The sequence below is a fragment of the Rhinatrema bivittatum genome, chromosome 2 (genome assembly GCF_901001135.1).
Source record: "Rhinatrema bivittatum chromosome 2, aRhiBiv1.1, whole genome shotgun sequence".
Lineage (NCBI taxonomy): Eukaryota > Metazoa > Chordata > Amphibia > Gymnophiona > Rhinatrematidae > Rhinatrema > Rhinatrema bivittatum.
The window spans coordinates 816,544,546-816,569,007 of NC_042616.1; the positions used below are offsets into that span (position 1 = coordinate 816,544,546).

At 48.7% G+C, this 24,462-nt stretch overlaps 1 protein-coding gene across 1 annotated transcript in view; it reads left to right on the forward strand.

The window, feature by feature from the left end:
- The window catches only part of LOC115083415, a 154,178-nt gene extending 129,953 nt beyond the window's left edge, over positions 1-24,225 (forward strand). Inside the window, exons 10-12 of the mRNA XM_029587221.1 lie at positions 10,705-10,978; positions 13,156-13,313; positions 24,059-24,225. Of these exons, the coding sequence (XP_029443081.1) occupies positions 10,705-10,978; positions 13,156-13,313; positions 24,059-24,066 (440 nt within the window). The 3' untranslated portion in view covers positions 24,067-24,225. The remainder of the gene's footprint in view (positions 1-10,704; positions 10,979-13,155; positions 13,314-24,058) is intronic.
- The last annotated feature ends 237 nt before the right edge of the window (positions 24,226-24,462 follow it).

Below are 24,462 nucleotides of genomic sequence, written 5' to 3' on the forward strand. Positions count from 1 at the left end.
CAATAAGATTTCCAATTAAAAGGCCGTTACGTTCCATTCTTAGGGGTGGATTATTTAGCACAGGCTTTTCTCCCATTTTGTGCAGCAGGGAATGCGTTACGGGTGTTAACTCATAGACTGATGCCACTTTCTGGCTTAATGTTATATTTCACTGTTTTCTACTTCCTGTCTATGTTGTTACTTTAACCTTGTGTGCTGCATTATGGGAAGAAATATCATACAGCTTGGCACCTGTCCACTTCTAGGGCAGAGAGACAGAAACCCACCATCTGCCCCTCCCATGCCCTGTACCCCTCTCTTGCCATACTCCCCTAACCCTCCTCTCTACAACAAATAAATGCCCCCATGAAACATATAATCCATGTCTCCGAGAACACAGGTAGTGAAACAGTGTGACAAGGCAGTGGCTAGGACAAGAGAGATGCTGGGATCCAGAAGGCGAGGCATAACCAGCAGAAAATTATTTAAAGTTGTTAAATCACAAGAGGATTGTGAAAAATTGCAGGAGGACTTTGCAAGACTGGAAGACTGGGCATAGAAATGGAAAATGAAAACTAATGTGGACAAGTGCAAGGTGATACACGTAGGGAAGAGCAACCCAAATTATAGCTGCTAGATGCAAGGAAAAGGATCTAGTGTCATCACTGAAAATACATTGAAATCTTCGGCTCAGTGTGCAGCAGCAGCCAGGAAAGGAACTAGAATGCTCGGTATTATTAGGAAAGGAATGGAGAATAAAACAGAGAATATTATAATGCCTCTGTATCACTCCATGGTGCATCCTCATCTTGTGTTCATATATCATACACAAACAGAATGCTGGGGATTATTAGGAAAGGAATGGAGAATAAAACAGAGAATATCATAATGCCTCTGTATCACTCCATGGTGCATCCTCATCTTGTGTTCATATATCATACACAAACAGAATGCTGGGGATTATTAGGAAAGGAATGGAGAATAAAACAGAGAATATCATAATGCCTCTGTATCAATCCATGGTGCGACCTCATCTTGTGTTCATATATCATACACAAACAGAATGCTGGGGATTATTAGGAAAGGACTGGAGAATAAAACAGAGAATATCATAATGTCTCTGTATCACTCCATGGTGCATCCTCATCTTGTGTTCATATATCATACACAAACAGAATGCTGGGGATTATGAGGAAAGGAATGGAGAATAAAACAGAGGATATCATAATGCCTCTGTATCACTCCATAGTGTGACCTCATCTTGTGTTCATATATCATACACAAACAGAATGCTGGGGATTATTAGGAAAGGAATGGAGAATAAAACAGAGAATATCATAATGCCTCTGTATCACTCCATGGTGCATCCTCATCTTGTGTTCATATATCATACACATACAGAATGCTGGGGATTATTAGGAAGGGAATGGAGAATAAAACAGAGAATATCATAATGCCTCTGAATCTCTCCATGGTGCATCCTCATCTTGTGTTCATATATCATACACAAACAGAATGCTGGGGATTATTAGGAAAGGAATGGAGAATAAAACAGAGAATATCATAATGCCTCTGTATCACTCCATGGTGCGACCTCATCTTGTGTTCATATATCATACACAAACAGAATGCTAGGGATTATTAGGAAAGGAATGGAGAATGAAACAGAGAATATCATAATGCCTCTGTATCACTCCATGGTGCATCCTCATCTTGTGTTCATATATCATACACAAACAGAATGCTGGGGATTATTAGGAAAGGAATGGAGAATAACACAGATAATATCATAATGCCTCTGTATCACTCCATGGTGCATCCTCATCTTGTGTTCATATATCATACACAAACAGAATGCTGGGGATTATGAGGAAAGGAATGGAGAATAAAACAGAGAATATCATAATGCCTCTGTATCACTCCATGGTGCATCCTCATCTCGTGTTCATATATCATACACAAACAGAATGCTGGGGATTATGAGGAAAGGAATGGAGAATAAAACAGAGATTATCATAATGCCCCTGTATCACTCCATGGTGCATCCTCATCATATGTTCATATATCATACACAAACAGAATGCTGGGGATTATTAGGAAAGGAATGGAGAATAAATCAGAGAATATCATAATGTCTCTGTATCACTCCATGGGGCAACCTCATCTTGTGTTCATATATCATACACAAACAGAATGCTGGGGATTATTAGGAAAGGAAGGGAGAATAAAACAGGGAATATCATAATGCCTCTGTATCACTCCATAGTGCATCCTCATCTTGTGTTCATATATCATACACAAACAGAATGCTGGGGATTATTAGGAAAGGAATGGAGAATAAAACAGAGAATATCATAATGCCTCTGTATCACTCCATGGTGCATCCTCATCTTGTGTTCATATATCATACACAAACAGAATGCTAGGGATTATTAGGAAAGGAATGGAGAATAAAACAGAGAATAACCTAATGCCTCTGTATCACTCCATGGTGCATCCTCATCTTGTGTTCATATATCATACACAAACAGAATGCTGGTGATTATTAGGAAAGGAATGGAGAATAAAACAGAGAATATCATAATGCCTCTGTACCACTCCATGGTGCATCCTCATCTTGTGTTCATATATCATACACAAACAGAATGCTGGGGATTATGAGGAAAAGAATGGAGAATAAAACAGAGAATATCATAATGTCTCTGTATCGCTCCATGGTGCATCCTCATCTTGTGTTCATATATCATACACAAACAGAATGCTGGGGATTATTAAGAAAGGAATGGAGAATATAACAGAGAATATCATAATGCCTCTATATCGCTCCATGGTGCATCCTTATCTTGTGTTCATATATCATACACAAACAGAATGCTGGGGATTATGAGGAAAGGAATGGAGAATAAAACAGAGAATATCATAATGCCTCTGTATCACTCCATGGTGCATCCTCATCTTGTGTTCATATATGATACACAAACAGAATGTTGGGGATTATGAGGAAGGGAATGGAGAATAAAACAGAGAATATGATAATGTCTCCGTATCACTCCATGGTGCATCCTCATCTTGTGTTCATATATCATACACAAACAGAATGCTGGGGATTATTAGGAAAGGAATGGAGAATAACACAGAGAATATCATAATGCCTCTGTATCACTCCATGGTGCATCCTCATCTTGTGTTCATATATCATACACAAACAGAATGCTGGGGATTATTAGGAAAGGAATGGAGAATAAAACAGAGAATATCATAATGCCTCTGTATCACTCCATGTTGCGACCTCATCATGTGTTCATATATCATACACAAACAGAATGCTGGGGATTATGAGGAAAGGAATGGAGAATAAAACAGAGAATATCATAATGCCTCTGTATCACTCCATGGTGCATCCTCATCTTGTGTTCATATATCATACACAAACAGAATGCTGGGGATTATTAGGAAGGGAATGGAGAATAAAACAGAGAATATGATAATGTCTCCGTATCACTCCATGGTGCATCCTCATCTTGTGTTCATATATCATACACAAACAGAATGCTGGGGATTATTAGGAAAGGAATGGAGAATAAAACAGAGAATATCACAATTCCTCTGTATCACTCCATGGTGCATCCTCATCTTGTGTTCATATATCATACACAAACAGAATGCTGGGGATTATTAGGAAAGGAATGGAGAATAAAACAGAGAATATCATAATGTCTCTGTATCACTCCATGGTGTGACCTCATCTTGTGTTCATATATCATACACAAACAGAATCCTGGGGATTATTAGGAAAGGACTGGAGAATAAAACAGAGAATATCATAATGTCTCTGTATCACTCCATGGTGCAGCCTCATCTTGTGTTCATATATCATACACAAACAGAATGCTGGGGATTATTAGGAAAGGAATGGAGAATAACACAGAGAATATCATAATGCCTCTGTATCACTCCATGGTGCATCCTCATCTTGTGTTCATATATCATACACAAACAGAATGCTGGGGATTATTAGGAAAGGAATGGAGAATAAAGCAGAGAATATCATAATGCCTCTGTATCGCTCCATGGTGCGACCTCATCTTGTGTTCATATATCATACACAAACAGAATGCTGGGGATTATTAGGAAAGGAATAGAGAATAACACAGAGAATATCATAATGCCTCTGTATCACTCCATGGTGCATCCTCCTCTTGTGTTCATATATCATACACAAACAGAATGCTGGGGATTATTAGGAAAGGAATGGAGAATAAAACAGAGAATATCATAATGCCTCTGTATCACTCCATGGTGCATCCTCATCTTGTGTTCATATATCATACACAAACAGAATGCTGGGGATTATTAGGAAAGGACTGGAGAATAAAACAGAGAATATCATAATGTCTCTGTATCACTCCATGGTGTGACCTCATCTTGTGTTCATATATCATACACAAACAGAATGCTAGGAATTATTAGGAAAGGACTGGAGAATAAAACAGAGAATATCATAATGCCTCTGTACCACTCCATGGTGTGACCTCATCTTGTGTTCATATATCATACACAAACAGAATGCTGGGGATTATTAGAAAAGGAATGGAGAATAAACAGAGAATATCATAATGCCTCTGTATCACTCCATGGTGCATCCTCATCTTGTGTTCATATATCATACACAAACAGAATGTTGGGGATTATTAGGAAAGGAATGGAGAATAAAACAGAGAATATCATAATGTCTCTGTATCACTCCATGGTGCATCCTCATCTTGTGTTCATATATCATACACAAACAGAATGCTGGGGATTATTAGGAAAGGAATGGAGACTAAAACAGAGAATATCATAATGCCTCTGTATCACTCCATGGTGCATCCTCATCTTGTGTTCATATATCATACACAAACAGAATGCTGGGGATTATTAGGAAAGGAATGGAGAATAAAACAGAGAATATCATAATGCCTCTGTATCACTCCATGGTGTGACCTCATCTTGTGTTCATATATCATACACAAACAGAATGCTGGGGATTATTAGGAAAGGAATGGAGAATAACACAGAGAATATCATAATGCCTCTGTATCACTCCATGGTGTGACCTCATCTTGTGTTCATATATCATACACAAACAGAATGCTGGGGATTATTAGGAAAGGAATGGAGAATAAAACAGAGAATATCATAAAGCCTCTGTATCACTCCATGGTGCGACCTCATCTTGTGTTCATATATCATACACAAACAGAATGCTGGGGATTATTAGGAAAGGAATGGAGAATAAAACAGAGAATATCATAATGCCTCTGTATCACTCCATGGTGCATCCTCATCTTGTGTTCATATATCATACACAAACAGAATGCTGGGGATTATTAGGAAAGGAATGGAGAATAAAACAGAGAATATCATAATGCCTCTGTATCACTCCATGGTGCATCCTCATCTTGTGTTCATATATCATACACAAACAGAATGCTGGGGATTATTAGGAAAGGAATGGAGAATAAAACAGAGAATATCATAATGCCTCTGTATCACTCCATGGTGCGACCTCATCTTGTGTTCATATATCATACACAAACAGAATGCTGGGGATTATTAGGAAAGGACTGGAGAATAAAACAGAGAATATCATAATGCCTCTGTATCACTCCATGGTGCATCCTCATCTTGTGTTCATATATCATACACAAACAGAATGCTGGGGATTATTAGGAAAGGAATGGAGAATAAAACAGAGAATATCATAATGCCTCTGTATCACTCCATGGTGCGACCTCATCTTGTGTTTATATATCATACACAAACAGAATGCTGGGGATTATTAGGAAAGGGATGGAGAATAAAACAGAGAATATCATAAAGCCTCTGTATCACTCCATGGTGCATCCTCATCTTGTGTTCATATATCATACACAAACAGAATGCTGGGGATTATTAGGAAAGGACTGGAGAATAAAACAGAGAATATCATAAAGCCTCTGTATCACTCCATGGTGTGACCTCATCGTGAGTATTCTGTGCAGTTCTGATCACCACATCTCAAGAAAGATATAGCAGAATTAGAAAAGGTACAGAGAAGGGCGACCAAAATGATAAAGGGGATGGAACAATTCCCCTATGAAGAAAGGTTAAAGAGATTGGGTCTCTTCAGCTTGGAGAAGAGACGGCTGAGGGGAGATATGATAAGAGGTCTATAAAATCATGAGTGGAATGGAACGAGTAAACGTTAAGGGGTAGATTTTCAAAGGGGTATGGGCGTAACATACGCGTGTAACCCCCGAAAACCTGCCCCTTCCTGCCCCTGCGCGCGCCGAGCCTATCTTGCATAAGCTCGGCGACGCGTGCAAGCCCGGGGACGCGCGTATGTCCCAGGGCTTCGAAAAAGGGGCGGTCCGGGGATGGTCAGGGGGCGGGGTTGAGTGCTCTGGCACAACGGCCTGCTCGGCGCGCGCAAGTTACGCCTGGCTTGGGCAGGCGTAACTTTGTCAACAAAGGTAGGAGGGGGAGGTGTGGACCAAATCACAGCCTGCCTCTTCTAAAAAGAATACTGGCAGGCTGCTGTCAGTGCAGGGGTATATAAATACTGGGACATCAGTTTGCTCTGTCTCCATCTGCTGGCAGAGGTGCATAACCCACGGGTCCTGAGTCCATTTGTCTACATGTTAGGAAACGGATGGTTTTCTGAGGTCTTGGCTTTCAGCCTCCCTTTAAAAAAAAAGCGGCCAAGTCATGGGAGCCTGAGCTTTCATTAGGCAAACTAGGCCGTTGCTTAGAGTGTCAACATTTTGGGGGAGGCAAAGTCCCACCAGCAGGAGGCCCAAAAGGGTGCTGTATCAGAGTCAATACCCTCAAAAGAAGGACGTGCTGGAGCCATCGCTGCTGGCAGGAGGGAGGGCTGTGCTGGAGCTGCCGCCAATAGGTAAGCTGGAGGAAGGGGGTGCTTGACCAAAGTTTCACCTAGGGTGCCAAATACCGGCCGGTTGGTAACCCCATGCACTAACGGCTTTATGTTGTGTTTACTTCTGCATATGAAACAAGGTGTCAATAGTATTTGAACCTAATACCGACAATTAAATACCTGAAAGGTATTAATGCACAAGAAGCCACACATTTTCCATGCTCACAATATGAAAGCTCCAAGGGGGTAGATTCAGAAACAATGGCAGGTAATTTTGGGTTTTTTTTTTTAATATAGAGGGTGGCAGAAGCTCGGCATGCCCTCCCGGAGGAGCTGGTGATGGAAAAGGACAGTGGTGGACTCTAAAAAAGGCACGGGATAAAAACAGAGGATCTTGCCCTGGTGGCAAGAGAATAGTAAAGAGGGCAGCGAGTGACAGCTGCAGCTCAGGGCAGCAGGGATGTGGCTGCACTGTGCTTCTTGGAGGGCATGGGGGTGACCCGCACGGAGCAGCAGCGGGAGTCGGCTTCCATGTGGGAATTTGATCTACTTTGAGGAAAACGTAACCTAGAAAATGTATGCGCGTCTGCTGAAAAGCCTGCTCACCCACCAGCAGATGCAGCTTCTGCTTTCAGCACGCACTCAGGACTGTAGAGTAGAGGCAGACTGATGGCTTATACCAAGGATGAAATAAGAAAGAGAGACCTATAATATCTAAATATACAAAACACTCATAATAATTTATTATACCACAAAAGAAAAAACGCAAAAGAAAATATCTACCCAAAATCACAGAATATTAATAATTTATTGAACAATTTCAAACCCATACTAAAAAGAATTGCAATACATAATCACTAAAAGTTTCTCCAAACTAACAAGTTACATCATATTCACATACATAAAATAATAAATCACACAGACAAAACCCCAATTATAGAAACAAAACACAACAGACCATACACATACTGTGCAAGTTTCACTAACTTGCAAGCACCACTTGCATTTTACAAACTACAATCTTACAATTCTTCAAATACATCTTCTTCGCTCTGTTTTCACCACACCCCCAGGAATGTCCAGCCCTGGTAATCAGTTATTCTTCAAATACATCAAGTTCCCTCTGTTTTCACTGTTGCGACCGTCGCTGCTCGACGCCCTCACTCCGCCCTCTTTACCTCTGTGGCGACTCCCTCCGGGTCTGATGGACGGCTGGCTGCCGCGGCGTCTCCATGCCGTCTCCCTCCGGCGTCCCCAGGCCGGTTCGACGCTGCAGATCCGCCATGTTGCCTGAAGACCTAGGGCGCGCGCATGCGCTCTGATTGATGTACCAGCAAGGGTGCGAACCTCAGGGGCGTTCCCCTGAGATGACGTCATCCGCTTCCAATATTTAAAGGTCTCTATTTTCACTATCAAGCTGAGTTAGCAAGGAGAAGGATTCGCCCTGGCTCTCCAAGCTACTCTGCCTCCTCGGACTTACCAGAGGTACCCGCTCCTCGGGGGCCTCGCTCTTTTCTTTATTTTCATATTGCACATAGGAACCAGTACTCGCTCCTCGAGGGCCCTTGTTCCTGGACACTGTGAAGATTCTCTACTGTCTGGAAGCTATCACTGCTGCAAACATTGTGAGTTACCATTGCTCTGTCAGAGCTTACCCTGGAACCAGGTACTCGCTCCTCGAGGGCCTAATCCAGGGGTCGGGAACCTTTTTGGTTGAGAGAGCCACGAACGCCACATATTTTAAAATGTAATTCCATGAGAGCCATACTAACTACAACCCCCCATCCTCCTGAGTCCCCCAAGACCTACCAAATTAATTTACTACAACCCCCTACTCTCCTGACGCCCCCAAGACCTGCCAAATTAATTTACTACAACCCCCACCCTCCTGACCCCCCCAAGACCTGCCAAAAGTCCCTGGTGGTCCAGCAGGGGTCCGGGAGCGATCTCCTGGACTTGGGCTGTCGGCTGCCAGTAGTCAAAATGGCGCCGACGGCCCTTTGCCCTCACTATGTCACTGGGGTCGACCAATGGCGGCAGTAGCCCCTGTGACATAGTAAGGGCAAAGGGCCGTCGACGCCATTTTGATTACTGGCAGCCGACGGCCCAAGTCCAGGAGATCGCTCCTGGACCGCTCCTGGACCCCCGCTGGACCACCAGGGACTTTTGGCAGGTCTTGGGGGGTCAGGAGGGTGGGGGTTATAGTAAATTAATTTTGGAGGTCTTGGGGGGCGTCAGGAGGGTGGGAGATTTTGTTAGATTTTTACTTTTTTATTAAAGATTTGTCTGCGAGCCAGATGCAGCCATCATAAGAGCCATAGGTTCCTGACCCCTGGCCTAATCCTTTCCAGCTTCTGAGCTTCCTTGAGACCTTATGTGAGTTTTGTCATCTAGTTCTGTTCCTGAACTCTGCCTACTCTGCCTACTCACTATCTATAGTTTCTCAACAGCTCAGCCATCCAGGGATCGCTGTTCCAGTATCTGAGGGACTACAGCCCTGCCGGGCATATCAGCTCACTACTGCTACCTCTGGTGGTTCTACTACCTGTCTAATAAAAGAATTATCTGTGTCTGTCTCCATACTCAAGCCTAGCCAGTGGTCCCTCTCGGGATATCCTCCTGGGGGCATGGTCATCTGCCACCGGCCCAGGGATCCACCCACAACTATAGCAGATAACATCAGATTCATTACAGATTGCTATCTCCTCTTTGAGGTTTCTAACAGATTGCTAACTCCTCTTTGAGATTTATATCTGATTCACAACATTCACCACACAACCAGGAGGGGCCAGCCCTGGTAATCAGGAGCTGCAAACAGGTCAGGTTTTCAGGACATCCCTAGGGGTAGATTTTAAAAGAAGCGCGATCAGCCTACTTTTGCTTGCGCATCAGACTCAAGCAAAAGTACGCTGGATTTTAGTAGATACGCGCGGAGCCGCGCGTATCCACTAAAATCCTGGATCGGCGCGCGCAAGGCTATCGATTTTGTATAGCCTGCGCGCGCCGAGCCGCGCTGCCTCCCCCCGTTCCCTCCAAGGCCGCTCCGAAATCAGAGCGGCCTTGGAGGGAACTTTCCTTTGCCCTCCCCTCACCTTCCCCTCCCTTCCCCTACCTAACCCGCCCACCCGGCCCTGTCTACACCCCCCCCTTACCGTTGTCGGGGGATTTACGCCTCCCGGAGGGAGACGTAAATCCCCGCGCGCCAGCGGGCCTGCTGCGCGCCGGGCCGCGACCTGGGGGCGGGTACGGAGGGCGCGGCCACGCCCCCGGGCCGTAGCCACGCCCCGTACCCGCCCCCAAAACGCTGCCGACACGCCCCCGGAACGCCGCGCCGACCGGGCCCGCCCCCCGACACGCCCCCGACACGCCCCCCTCCGAGAACCCCGGGACTTACGCGAGTCCCGGGGCTCTGCGCGCGCCGGGAGGCCTATGTAAAATAGGCTTCCCGGCGCGCAGGGCCCTGCTCGCCTAAATCCGCCCGGTTTTGGGCGGATTTAGGCGAGCAGGGCTCTGAAAATCTACCCCCTAATGTATATGCATGAGACAGATTTGCATACAGCGGAGGCAGCATACATGCACGTTTATGTCATGCATATTTATTAAGGCTGTCCTGCATACAGTCCTCGAGTACTGGAGTTGGACACCTCTGGTTTATACTGTAGGGGTAGGGGACATAGGGGGAGGGGACGGGTTGATGGTTATTACTGTGGGTGGAGAATTACTTTATCTCCTTCTGACTGAGTTGTAATTGAAGCTCTGCCATCCTTTCTGCTTGTGACCTTGGATAAGTGATATCTATCTCGTTAATTTTTGCATTTGGGTTTCAGAGAAGAACATAGCACTGACCGGTGTCGCTACTCAGAGCTCCGTGGGATATGATGGGCCTCCTGGGTTAGCCATTGATGGGAATCAGGACAGCAACCACCTCAGAGGCTCCTGTATCCACACTGGTTACGACAAAAATCCCTGGTGGCAGGTGGACCTGCAGAAAAGCTGGAAAGTCAAATCTGTCGTAGTGGTGAACCGGGGAGACTGCTGCTCGGAGCGACTGAAGGGGGCGGAGATCCGCGTTGGAGACCGTGCAGACAACAACAATCCCGTGTGAGTCACTGCCAACACTTCGTCGCTGTGTTTTAGGGAAGCGAGCTTTAAAATAGTGAATGCAGGAACACAATAACCCAGCAAATGATGGCAGATATAATAACCGATTGTCCCATCCAGTCTGCCCAGGTGAGATCCTTCCTTTGGTTTTCTGCCATCCTGGAAGGATGAACAAACAGATCCCCGTACACAAACCAAGACCGCTTCCTCTCCCCCTACTATCTTTCATCTAACCCTCAACCCCCTGAGGCTTAAAACTTCCTCAATTATTCTTATTTATCCAAAATATGTGAGCTCTTAGGAAGCACATCCTGGGGATGAATTTTTCTTCCTTTCTGACTCCTTGGCCCAGCCTCTTCACATTCTCCCTTCTCACATCAGAACGAGGCTGGTTATATCCATCTCTGGAGCTCATTTCTCTCCCTCCTCTCAGCAGGACGAGGCTGGTTATATCCATCTCTAGAGCTCATCCCTCTCTATCCCAGCCTCTGAGCCCTCTCTCTCCTCTCAGCAGGACGAGGCTCGTTATATCCATCTCTGGGGCTCATCCCTCTCTATCCCAGCCTCTGAGCCCTCCCCCTCCACTCAGCAGGATGAGGCTGGTTAAATACATCTCTGGAGCTCATCCCTTTCTATCCCAGCCTCTGAGTCCTCTCCCTCCTCTCAGCAGGACGAGGCTGGTTACATCCATCTCTGGAGCTCATCCCTTTCTATCCCAGCCTCTGAGTCCTCTTCCTTCTCTTAGCAGGACGAGGCTCATTATATCCATCTCTGGAGCTCATCCCTCTCTATCCCAGCCTCTGAGCCCTCTCCCTCCTTTCAGCAGGACAAGGCTGGTTATATCCATCTCTGGAGCTCATCCCTGTCTATCCCAGCCTCTGAGCCCTCTCCTTCCTTGCAGCAGATGAGACTGGTTATATCCATCTCTGGGGCTCATCCCTCTCTATCCCAGCCTCTGAGCCCTCTCCCTCCTCTCAGCAGGACGAGGCTGGTTATATCCATCTCTGGGGCTCATCCCTCTCTATCCCAGCCTCTGAGCCTTCTCCCTCCTCTCATCAGTACGAGGCTGGTTATATCCATCTCTGGAGCTCACCCCTCTCTATCCCAGCCTCTGAGCCTTCTCCCTCCTCTCATCAGTACGAGGCTGGTTATATCCATCTCTGGGGCTCATCCCTCTCTATCCCAGCCTCTGAGCCCTCCCCCTCCTCTCAGCAGGACGAGGCTGGTTATATCCATCTCTGGGTCCCATCCCTCTTTATCCCAGCCTCTGAGCCTTCTCCCTCCTCTCAGCAGGACGAGGCTGGTTATATCCATCTCTGGGGCTCATCCCTCTCTATCCCAGCCTCTGAGCACTCTCCCTCCTCTCATCAGTACGAGGCTGGTTATATCCATCTCAGGAGCTCATCCCTCTCTATCCCAGCCTCTGAGCCTTCTCCCTCCTCTCATCAGTACGAGGCTGGTTATATCCATCTCTGGGGCTCATCCCTCTCTATCCCAGCCTCTGAGCCTTCTCCCTCCTCTCAGCAGGACAAGGCTGGTTATATCCATCTCTGGGTCCTATCCCTCTCTATCCCAGCCTCTGAGCCTTCTCCCTCCTCTCAGCAGGACGAGGCCGGTTATATCCATCTCTGGAGCTCATCCCTCTCCCTCCTCTCAGCAGGTCGAGGCTGGTTATATCCATCTCTGGAGCTCATCCCTCTCTCTCCCAGCCTCTGAGCCCTCTCCCTCCTCTTAGCAGGACTAGACTGGTTATATCCATCTCTGGAGCTCTTCCCTCTCTATCCCAGCCTCTGAGCACTCTCCCTTCTCGCAGCAGGACGAGGCTGGTTATATCCATCTCTGGGGCTCAGCCCTCTCCTCCTCTCAGCAAGACGAGACTGGTTATATCTATCTCTGGAGCTCATCCCTCTCTAGCCCAGCCTCTGAGCCCTCTCCTCCTCTCAGCAGGATGAGGCTGGTTATATCCATCTCTGGAGCTCATCCCTCTCTAGCCCAGCCTCTGAGCCCTCTCTTCCTCTCAGCAGGATGAGAGGGTTATATCCATCTCTGGGGCTCATCCCTCTCTATCCCAGCCTCTGAGCCCTCTCCCTCCTCTCAGCAGTACGAGGCTATTTATATCCATCTCAGGAGCTCATCCCTCACTAACTCAGCCTTCTGCTCTTGTTCCCCATATCCAGATGTGGAACCATCACTGATATCAGTCTAGGGTCTGTCTCCAGGTTCTGCTGCAATGGAATGGAAGGTCGTTTCGTCAGCGTGGTGATCCCTAATCACGCAGAGTGGCTGCAACTGTGTGAGGTGGAGGTGTACCCTGCGCTACAGGATCACAGCGAATGTAAGCAGCTAGATTGTCAGCCTTAAACGTCTTACTATGTCCATGTCATGACTCTCAGTCTGAGCTAAGGGTGTGGCACAGGGTGTCACCAACAGAAATCCAGAGGACATTTTGTTCTCTCTGTTATGATATTAATTCTCAGACTTTTGTTTTTAGTCTTCACTTTTTCTTCTTAATTTCCCATTTATGCAGGCTTCTTCTATTTCTTACTCTTCAGTTTCAACTCACGACATGCTAACTATGGTTGTGCCTTACACCACCTGCCCTGTCTTCCTCCTGATTCCCATCATGCATTGCTTGCTGTACCTCACACCACCAGCCCTGTCCTCTCTCTCTCTCTGACTCCCATCATGCCTTGCCTGCTGTACCTCACACCATCAGCCCTCTCCCCTCTATCTCCCCCTGATTCCCATCATGCATTGCTTGCTGTACCTCACACCACCAGCCCTGTCCTCTCTCTCTCTCTGACTCCAATCATGCCTTGCCTGCTGAACCTCACACCATCAGCCCTCTCCCCTCTATCTCCCCGATTCCCATCATGCATTGCCTGTAGATTACACTAGCAGCCCTGTCTTCCTCCTCATTCCCATCATGCATTGTCTGCTGTACCTCACACCACCAGCCGTCCCCTCTCTCTCTCTGATTCCCATCATGCATTCCCTGCTGTACCTCACACCATCAGCCTGTCCCCTCTCTCTCTGATTCCCATCATGCATTGCCTGCTGTACCTCACACCATCAGCCGTCCCCTCTCTCTCTCTCTCTGATTCCTATCATGCATTGCCTGCTGTACCTCACACCATCAGCCCTCTCCCCTCTCTCTCTGATTCCCATCATGCATTGCCTGCTGTACCTCACACCATCAGCCTGTCCCCTCTCTCTCTGATTCCCATCATGCATTGCCTGCTGTACCTCACACCACGAGCCCTGTCCTCTCTCTCGCTCTCTCTGACTCCCATCATGCATTGCCTGCTGTGCCTCACACCATCAGCCCTCTCCCCTCTATCTTCCTCCTCATTCCCATCATGCATTGCCTGCTGTACCTCACACCACCAGCCCTGTCCCCTCTCTCTCTGATTCCCATCATGCATTGCCTGCTGTACCTCACACCATCAGCCTGTCCCCTCTCTCTCTGATTCCCATCATGCATTGCCTGCTGTACATCACACCACCAGCCCTGTCCCTCTCTCTCTCTGATTCCCATCATGCATTGCCTGCTGTACCTCACACCACCAGCCCTGTCCCTCTCTCTCTCTCTCTGATTCCCATCATGCATTGCCTGCTGTACCTCACACCACCAGCCCTGTCCCCTCTCTCTCTCTCTGATTCCCATCAAGCATTGCCTGCTGTTCCTCACACGACCAGCCCTGTCCTCTCTCTGATTCCCATCATGCATTGCCTGCTGTACCTCACACGACCAGCCCTGTCCTCTCTCTGATTCCCATCATGTATTGTCTGCTGTACCTCACACGACCAGCCCTGTCCTCTCTCTGATTCCCATCATGCATTGCCTGCTGTACCTCACAAGACCAGCCCTGTCCTCTCTCTGATTCCCATCATGCATTGTCTGCTGTACCTCACATGACCAGCCCTGTCCTCTCTCTGATTCCCATCATGCATTGCCTGCTGTACCTCACACGACCAGCCCTGTCCTCTCTCTGATTCCCATCATGCATTGTCTGCTGTACCTCACACCACCAGCCCTGTCATCTCTCTCTCTCTGACTCCCATCATGCATTGCCTGCAGTACCTCACACCATCTGCCCTGTCCCCTCTCTCTCTCTCTGATTCCCATCAAGCATTGCCTGCTGTACCTTATACCACCAGCCCTGTCCCCTCTCTCTCTGATTCCCATCAAGCATTGCCTGCTGTACCTCACACGACCAGCCCTGTCCTCTCTCTGATTCCCATCATGCATTGTCTGCTGTACCTCACATGACCAGCCCTGTCCTCTCTCTGATTCCCATCATGCATTGCCTGCTGTACCTCACACGACCAGCCCTGTCCTCTCTCTGATTCCCATCATGCATTGTCTACTGTACCTCACACCACCAGCCCTGTCCTCTCTCTCTCTGATTCCCATTATGCATTGCCTGCTGTACCTCACACCACCAGCCCTGTCCCCCCTCTCTCTGATTCGCATTATGCATTGCCTGCTGTACCTCACACCACCAGCCGTCCCCTCTCTCTCTCTGATTCCCATCGTGCATTGCCTGCTGTGCCTCACACCATCAGCCCTCTCCCCTCTATCTTCCTCCTCATTCCCATCATGCATTGCCTGCTGTACCTCACACCACCAGCCCTGTCCCCTCTCTCTCTGATTCCCATCATGCATTGCCTGCTGTACCTCACACCATCAGCCTGTCCCCTCTCTCTCTGATTCCCATCATGCATTGCTTGCTGTACATCACACCACCAGCCCTGTCCCTCTCTCTCTCTCTGATTCCCATTATGCATTGCCTGCTGTACCTCACACCACCAGCCCTGTCCCTCTCTCTCTCTGATTCCCATCATGCATTGCCTGCTGTACCTCACACCACCAGCCCTGTCCCCTCTCTCTCTGATTCCCATCATGCATTGCCTGCTGTACCTCACACCACCAGCCCTGTCCCCTCTCTCTCTGATTCCCATCATGCATTGCCTGCTGTACCTCACACCATCAGCCTGTCCCCTCTCTCTCTGATTCCCATCATGCATTGCCTGCTGTACATCACACCACCAGCCCTGTCCCTCTCTCTCTCTCTCTCTCTCTGATTCCCATTATGCATTGCCTGCTGTACCTCACACCACCAGCCCTGTCCCCCCTCTCTCTGATTCCCATCATGCATTGCCTGCTGTACCTCACACCACCAGCCCTGTCCCCTCTCTCTCTGATTCCCATCATGCATTGCCTGCTGTACATCACACCACCAGCCCTGCCCCCTCTCTCTCTCTCTGATTCCTATCAAGCATTGCCTGCTGTACCTCACACCATCAGCCCTGTCTCCTCTCTCTTTCTGATTCCTATCAAGCATTGCCTGCTGTACCTCACACCATCAGCCCTGTCCTCTCTCTCTCTGACTCCCATCGTGCACTGCCTGCTGTACCTCACACCACCAGCCCTGTCCCCTCTCTCTCTCTCTGATTCCCATCATGCATTGCCTGCTGTACCTCACACCATCAGCCCTGTCCTCTCTCTCTCTGACTCCCATCGTGCACTGCCTGCTGTACCTCACACCACCAGCCCTGTCCCCTCTCTCTCTCTCTCTGATTCCCATCAAGCATTGCCTGCTATACATCACAGCACCTGTCCTGTCCTGTTCCTGATTCCCTTCATGCTTCCCTACTGTGCTCCACACCACCAGCCTTGCCTACTCTCAGATTCCCATCAGGCATTGCCTACTGCACCTCACACCACATTCCTGTTCTCTCTCTAGATTCCCATCATGCAATCCCAAATTTCTCCTGTTGGCTAAGTTTTCCCACACACCTCGTTTATAGGGAAGGAGGGTGGGTGTGGGGATTATTATGAGAGACCCTCTCCCACTTACCAGGGTAAGGCTTCTTTATTGGAAGGTTTGTTACCTTGGGTGGGAATACATTGTACATTGTTATATGTTTTGGTTATTTATCGTGTTTTACCTAATAACAGCTCAGTAAAGGATTTATTACAATTGATCATCACTGTGGCAGTAGAATGTGCAATTGAGTTGATAATGGGTGATTGTTATATTCAGACTGATGCTCCTCTCTTCAGAAACTTTGTCTGTACATAAGAGCATAAGAAATTGCCATACTGGGTCAGACCAAGGGTCCATCAAGCCCAGCATCCTGTTTCCAACAGAGGCCAATCCAGGCTACAAGAACCTGGCAATTACCCAAACATTAAATCTCAAGCTACTATTGCTTAAAAATTAATAGTTTATGGATTTTTCCTCTAGGTACTTATCCAAACCTTTTTAAACCCAGTTACATCTGGCTTGCTGACCTCCTCGTGTGCGCCGTGTGTTATGAATGCGCTGCCCTCGGGTCCCTCCCGCGAGCAGGCACGGACACTCACCACGCTGATCTTCACCGGCGCGGCAGGACGCCGCTGCCGGCCTGCCCACGCGGCCCGGAGGCCACCCTGGACCCTCCTTCAGCTCCGCAGCCTCCCACGGGGCTGGGAGTGCCCCCGACATCATTCGGATCTTCGCGGCGTTTAGGCCGCAGCCCCGGGCTCGAGTAGCGGCAGGAGCTGCCCCCGGAGCCGCTGCCGATGCTGGAGCCTGCGTCCAGGCTCTCCCCTGCCTCCTCTGCAGCGTCTGACGCTGCCGACGTGAAGACGCTGTGCAGGCCGCTGTCCAGGGTCCTGCACAGCCCTGCTCTGCCTGCCTTAGACGCGCGGCCGCGTCTCTCTGCAAGATTTAAAGGCCCAGACACAGGAAGTGTCTGGGCCCCACCTAATGACTGTTTCCTGGCTCCAGCCCTATAAAGGGCTGCTCCGTTCTTCATGCTTGGGCTTGCATCGTGGTCAGTTATCGCTCTGGAGGCTCCTGCCTGTCAGAGCTCGTTGTAAGGTCTTCTTCGTGTGGAGCTCCTCTTCTTGATCTCGTCTCGTCAGACCATGTCCACGTCTTAGCCTGAGGTCCACGTCCAGATGTCTCGTCATAGTTCCTCGTCTGTATGTTCCTGCCTTCCTGGATGTTCGTTCCTTCTCCAAGCCTCGTCTGTGCTCCAGAGCCTTCTGGTCCGGTAGGCCGGGGGTCCCCCAGATGTAGTCCCTGGGTGGACTAGGCTGCCGGAGGACAGTTGTCCTGTGCCCTGGAGCCGTCAAGCCTATTGTGTGTTCCTGTGCTGTCCCGCTCCTGTCGTGGTCCGTGACCAGTCTTGGGGCTGTGTAGGGCGCGTAACGGACAGGGTGGTCCGTGACTCAGTCCCGCGGGTGGCCTGAGTAGGGTGCCCTGAGAGACAGTGCCAATGTTCTTGCCTATTGGATGTCAAGAGTCCTCGTCCAAGATGTTTTGTTTCAGCCAAGTGTCTTCGTGTCATGGATGCTGTCGCATCTACCCAAGTCTTTGTGTTCTTCATGCCATGGATGCCGTCGCATCAACTGTTGTCTTCATGTCTTGGATGTCGTCACATCAGTCCACAGTAATGTTCCTTGTCAAGGCCCGTCTGCCCTCAACCTCAGGCCAGGCCTGCTGCTCCGTGCTGCTTGCAGCAGGTCCGAAAGGGCCCGGAATGGTCGGAAGACCATTCACCTTCCAACATCCTCGGATGTCTGCCCTTGGGAGCTTGCCAGCCTGGCAGAGGGTAGATTGTCCAGCCACACGGGGCCACTGTCAACCCTTGGTTCGGCCCGGGATGGCCTGGGTCAGGCTGAGGCCCATGGGCACACTAAACCACCGTAACATAACACCGTGTTGGGCCTGCATTTCGGCTTTGCCCACTATCTCCTGGCTTTCAGTGCCACCGCTGCTTCTCTGCAAAGCCATCACTTCCTCGTGCATTTCTTTTCCCTTTTCGTTTGTGCTCAAGCTGTTTGCAGGGGTGCACACGGCTTCTTTAAAACCGACTGCTTTTTGCCAAATCAAGCTTTCTTTTGGCAGCAGCTTATTTAACCCGGCTTCCAACACTGGCACTAGATTTTGTTTTCCGCAGACAGTGACTTGGGTCTCCTATAATCCAGTGACATTACTCCCGATCTCCTGCAGACTTCACATTAAGTGGTGGATTCATAGCCACTGCCATTAGACATTTTCATATCAGGGAGGAGCCCTGATGAAGGGCAGAAGACCTTCATCAGGGCTCCGACCTAGGCCTGAAATTCTTCCTATATGCAGATGACGTGCAGATTCTCATCCCGTTTCAAAAATCCATAAATGAACCCCTACAACGCTGGGAATCCTGCCTCGCCACTATAGACGCCTTGCTATCTAAACTCCACCTAGCTCTAAATACATCAAAAACTGAAATACTCGTCATCTCTAATCAGCCTGACCGTTACACACTCCCCACACTACAGAACACTCTCCAGAATACAACCATGGCCCACTCTCAGCCCCTTTTTGTAAGAGACCTAGGTGTGTTTATAGACCAACACTTAAACTTTAAACCCCACATCAAAGCCCTCCTAAAGGGAGGTTTCTATAAACTAAATATCCTTAAAAAAACTCAAACCCCTCCTCCACACCCACGATTTCCGCACAGTCATACAGACCACTATGCTCACGAAACTAGATTACTGCAACTCCCTTCTACTAGGCCTGCCTGCCACCACCATCAAACCCCTGCAGATTCTACAAAATTCCATGGCCAGAATCATAACCAGCACTCGTAAAAGGGACCACATCACCCCCATCCTAAAGGACCTACATTGGCTGCCCATCTCCTTCCGCTCACAACACAAGACTCTCACCATCCTTCACAGCTCCCTACATAAGCACAATCACACCTGGCTCGATGAAATGCCTCGTTACCGTTCCTCTGACCGCCCCACAAGAACCGCCCTTACAGGCACTCTCCAAACCCCATCCCTCAAATCTGCGCATTTATCACTTACCAGAGAGAGGGCCTTCTCTATCGCTGGTCCCACCCTTTGGAACTCCCTCCCCACCCTCCTCTGCCTAGAGCCATCACTTCACAATTTCAAGAAAGGAGTCAAGACATGGCTTTTCCGACAGGCTTACTCCGATGAAACCAAACATAAACTCCCTCCCTTACTCAGCTCCACCATACTCGACCTACTCACTTGCCCCCTCTCCTGTCCTATCCTTCCTCTGCCCCCCACACCCCCCCATACTTCCCCTTATTCCTCCATGCGACCCTAACTACTTTATATTTAAGAGAACAACCGTCAAATTGATAAAATATTGCTGGTCTTTTAGAGCACCATCTTAGTAATACATAAGCTGATTGTAATTGTACATATTTTCAATTGTATATAGTTCATCTATTTTTCTCAATCTTTACTGCCTCTCCGATCCCCTCCCCCCGTCTTACTGTATTATTGTTTTTATTGTTTTTTGTAATTTTCCTCCTTTACGTTCACTGTAAACCGGCATGATGTGCTTCACGAATGTCGGTAAATAAAAGTAAATAAATAAGTGATTGCCTCCTCACTATCGGGCCGATACAGTACAGTGCGCTCGCCACTGGACGCGCGTTTTCCCTTACCCCTTATTCGGTAAGAGGCGGAAAATGCGCATCCAACTCGCCGAACCTAATAGCGCCCTCAACATGCAAATGCATGTTGAGGGCGCTATTAGGTATGCGCGCGGGATACAGAAAGTAAAATGTGCAGCCAAGCCGCATATTTTACTTTAAGATATTAGCGCCTACCCGAAGATAGGCGCTAATTTCTGCCGGCACCGGGAAAGTGCACCCTCCGACTTAATATCATGGCGATATTAAGTCGGAGGTCCCGAAGAGTGCACCCTCCGACTTAATATCATGGCGATATTGAGTCGGAGGTCCCGAAGAGTAAAAAAAGTAAAAAAAAAAAAAAAAAAAATTTTAAAATAGGCCGGCGGCTGTCGGGTCAAAAACCGGACGCTCAATTTTGCCGGCGTCCAGTTTCCGAACCCGTGGCTGTCAGCGGGTTTGAGAACCGACGCCAGTAAAACAGAGCGTCTGTTGTTGGGACCTGCGGACAGCCACCTCTACGGCTAATAAGGAGGCGCTAGGGACGCGCTATTGTCCCTAGCGCCTCCTTTTGCCCGTTTCTACCACCGGGCTTCATTTAAATACTGAATCGCAGGCACAGGCGAGTGGCCGGGGCGTTCGCCCGCTCTCCCGCGGACTTTACTGAATCGGCCCGTTTCTGCTCCCACAACTCCCTGGTTACTGCGCTCGCTCTAAAATCATTCAGCCTCGGGCATGAAAGGGGTGAAGAAAGTGGGGCGAGGTCCCTGCATTTCCTCCCCTGTAGACTCTATGTCCGTGCCACCAGCACAAGATTCACATTAATGCAAGGGAGGAAAGAGCAGGAAGGGTAGGGGAGAGGAACAAAGGAAAAACGGAGGGCACAGCAATGAAGGGGAGGAAGAGGAGGAGGAGGAAAGGGGGAAAAAGCAGAGCAAAAAAGCAATGGAGAGAGGGATAGGAGGGGAGAGGAGAACAATAAAGGAAAGCGGAGGAGGAAAGCAATGGAGGGAGGGATGGGAGAGAGCAGCAGAGGATGGGAGGGGAGAACAAATAAGGAAAGTGAAGGAGGAGGGAAGGGGAGAAAGAGGAGAGAGAAAGGAATAGATGGAGGGGAGAGGAGAACAATAAAGTAAAGTGAAGGAGGAGGGAAGGGGAGAAAGAGGAGAGAGAAAGGAATAGATGGAGGGGAGACAGCAGAGGAGGGGATGGGAGAACAATAAAGGAAAGCGGAGGAGGAAAGCATTGGAGGGAGGGGTGGGAGAGAGCAGCAGAGGAAGGGAGGGGAGAACAATGAAGGAAAGTGAAGGAAGAGGGAAGGGGAGAAAGAGGAGAGAGAAAGGAATAGATGGAGGGGAGAGGAGAACAATAAAGAAAAGTGGAGGAGGAGGGAAGGGGAGAAAGCAATGGAGGGAGGGATGGGAGAGAGCAGCAGAGGAGGGAAGGAGAGAAAGCAATGGAGGGAGGGGGAGAGCAGCAGAGGAGAGGAGGGGAGAACAATGAAGGAAAGTGAAGGAGGAGGGAAGGGGAGAAAGCAATGGAGGGAGGGACGGGAGAGCAGGAGGGGAGGGGAGAGGAGAACAATGAGGGAAAGCAGAGGAGGAGGAATGGGGAGAAAGCAATGGAGGGAGGGGAGAGAGCAGCAGAGGAGAGGAGGGGAAGGGAGAACAATGAAGGAAATTGAAGGAGGAGGGAAGGGGAGAAAGCAATGGAGGGAGGGACGGGAGAGAGCAGCAGAGGAGGGGAGGGGAGAACAATGAAGGAAAGTGAAGGAGGAGGGAAGGGGAGAAAGCAATGGAGGAAGGGGATGGGAGAGGGCAGCAGAGGAGGGGAGGGGAGGGAGAACAATGAAGGAGAGCAGAGGAGGAGGGAAGAGGAGAAAATGGAGAGAGAAAGCAATGAAGGAAGGGATGGGAGAGAGGAGGGGAGGGGAGAACAATGAGGGAAAGCAGAGGAGGAGGGAAGGGGAGAAAGTGGAGAGAGAAAGCAATGGAGGGGAGGGTTGGGAGAGGGCAGCAGGGGGAAGGGACTGGATAGGGGGGACTGGCGGCAGCACTATAGTGAGGAGAATCTGCGGCTCTGTGCAGAAGAGGGAGGAGAGCAGGCAGAGCAGAGAAGGTAAAAGATGCTGCAGCGGGGAAGAGAGAGAGAGAGAGAGAGACGGAAAGATGCAGGAGGGAAAAGGTGAGCGAGGAAGCAGAAAGTGAATTCCAGTACCGGACAGTGACAGAAATCCCGTAAAGGCGCAAATGAACCTTTCCTGCTAGGCGGGTCCCTGCCTGTGCTCTTCCACCCACTCTGCCCGCAAGTTATGTACGTTGGGCACCTACAAAATGATTTCTGACACTGCCATGTGTAGCAGAAAGCAGGATGGCCACTCTCCACTCTCCTCTTCCCCCTATGTTCCCCGATACAATTACAGAGAGGGAAGAGGTGGGTGAGAGCAGAACCTTCCAAGAACGGAAAGAGCTCATAACACATATTGCACAAACACGCAGAGGACCCGTCACCCGCTCCCTGTCCACCCGGAGCTGGAAGGAATGCAGCCGCGAAATCCTTCTCTCTTCAAGAAGAGCGGGCAAGTATTGCATGGGTCCCAAGCAGAAAGACAAAACAGATTAAACTGCTAAAAAAAAAAATAAAAATCAGGCATCGGTGAGCTCCGTTAGTAACGTTCCAAGTGTAAGAATCTTCAGCCTGCAAAAACGGGAGGCAAAAAGAGAATAATATATAACAGGACAATTAAAATGCTAAAACCTCAGAAGTGGAAAAATCCTTCAGCTCAGCTCAGGATCCGTATTCTGCCGCTGTGCAATTTATCGGGCTAAGGAGTGCTGCAGATTCAGCAGTGCAGCTGTGCCACTGGATATATCCAGCTCTCTCAAAGTTAGCCAGTTTAGGTTATCTGTTCAACCAGATGACCGGCCTTAGCCAGATAAGTTTATCTGCTCAATGGGATGACCGGCGTTAGCCAGATAAGGTTATCTGCTCAGCAGGTTGACCGGCGTTAGCCAGATAAGGTTATCTCCTCAACGGGATGACTGGCATTAGCCAGATAAGTTTATCTCCTCAACGGGACGACCGGCGTTAGCCAGATAAATTTATCCGCTCAGTGGGATGACCAGTGTTAGCCAGATAAGTTTATCTGCTTGACGGGATGAACAGCGTTAACCAGATAAGTTTATCTGCTCAACGGGATGACCGGCCTTAGCCAGATAAGTTTATCTCCTCAACGGGATGACCGGCATTAGCCAGATAAATGTATCCGCTCAATAGGATGACCGGCATTAGCCAGATAAATGTATCTGCTCAATGGGATGACCGGCATTAGCCAGAGAAGTTTATCTCCTCAGCGGGATGACCGGCGTTAGCCAGATAAGGTTATCTGCTCAATGGGATGACCGGCGTTAGCCAATTCAGCTCCTCCCCAGGATGCCTCTGCACAGCCTGTCACTTATCTGGCCAAACTCTAGCTGGATAAATAGTTTCCTGGCTAGAATTTAACCGCATAAGTGCTCACATTTTTCTTTAGCTGGATAACTTCTTACTTACCTGGCTAAATGCGTTTGAACATGGACCTTGACATGTTTAGGCTCTCGAATATTCTCCTGCTAAGTTCTGTCCATGGTTTCTCTTCCTTAGGTTTGTAGAAGACGATGACGCCTACGCAGAGGTCAGTCAACAGACTCTGAATCTCCGCGACCAACAGAGCAATGGCACAGCTCATCCAGAAAACTTAATCCTTGCTCATCTTAATCAAATTTATGCATGTTAATCCCAAAGTAAATAAAATCTTTTAGAGGAATGGCCTCCCTGAATTCTCCGCTTCTTCTTTGGTGGTAGAGGACTGGAATGCCCTTGAGGTGGACGTGCTGGAGGCAAAACCAGTAACGGTATTACTGAATCCCGAGGGGATAGACACAGGGCAAAGTGAGGAAGCACCAGAGTAGCCCGCACAGCACGGCAGTTAGGCCCATAACAGCCAACTTTTGAAAATGATGGGGGGTGCCGAACACAAAACAAATTACAGCGCCCTCCAGCAATTA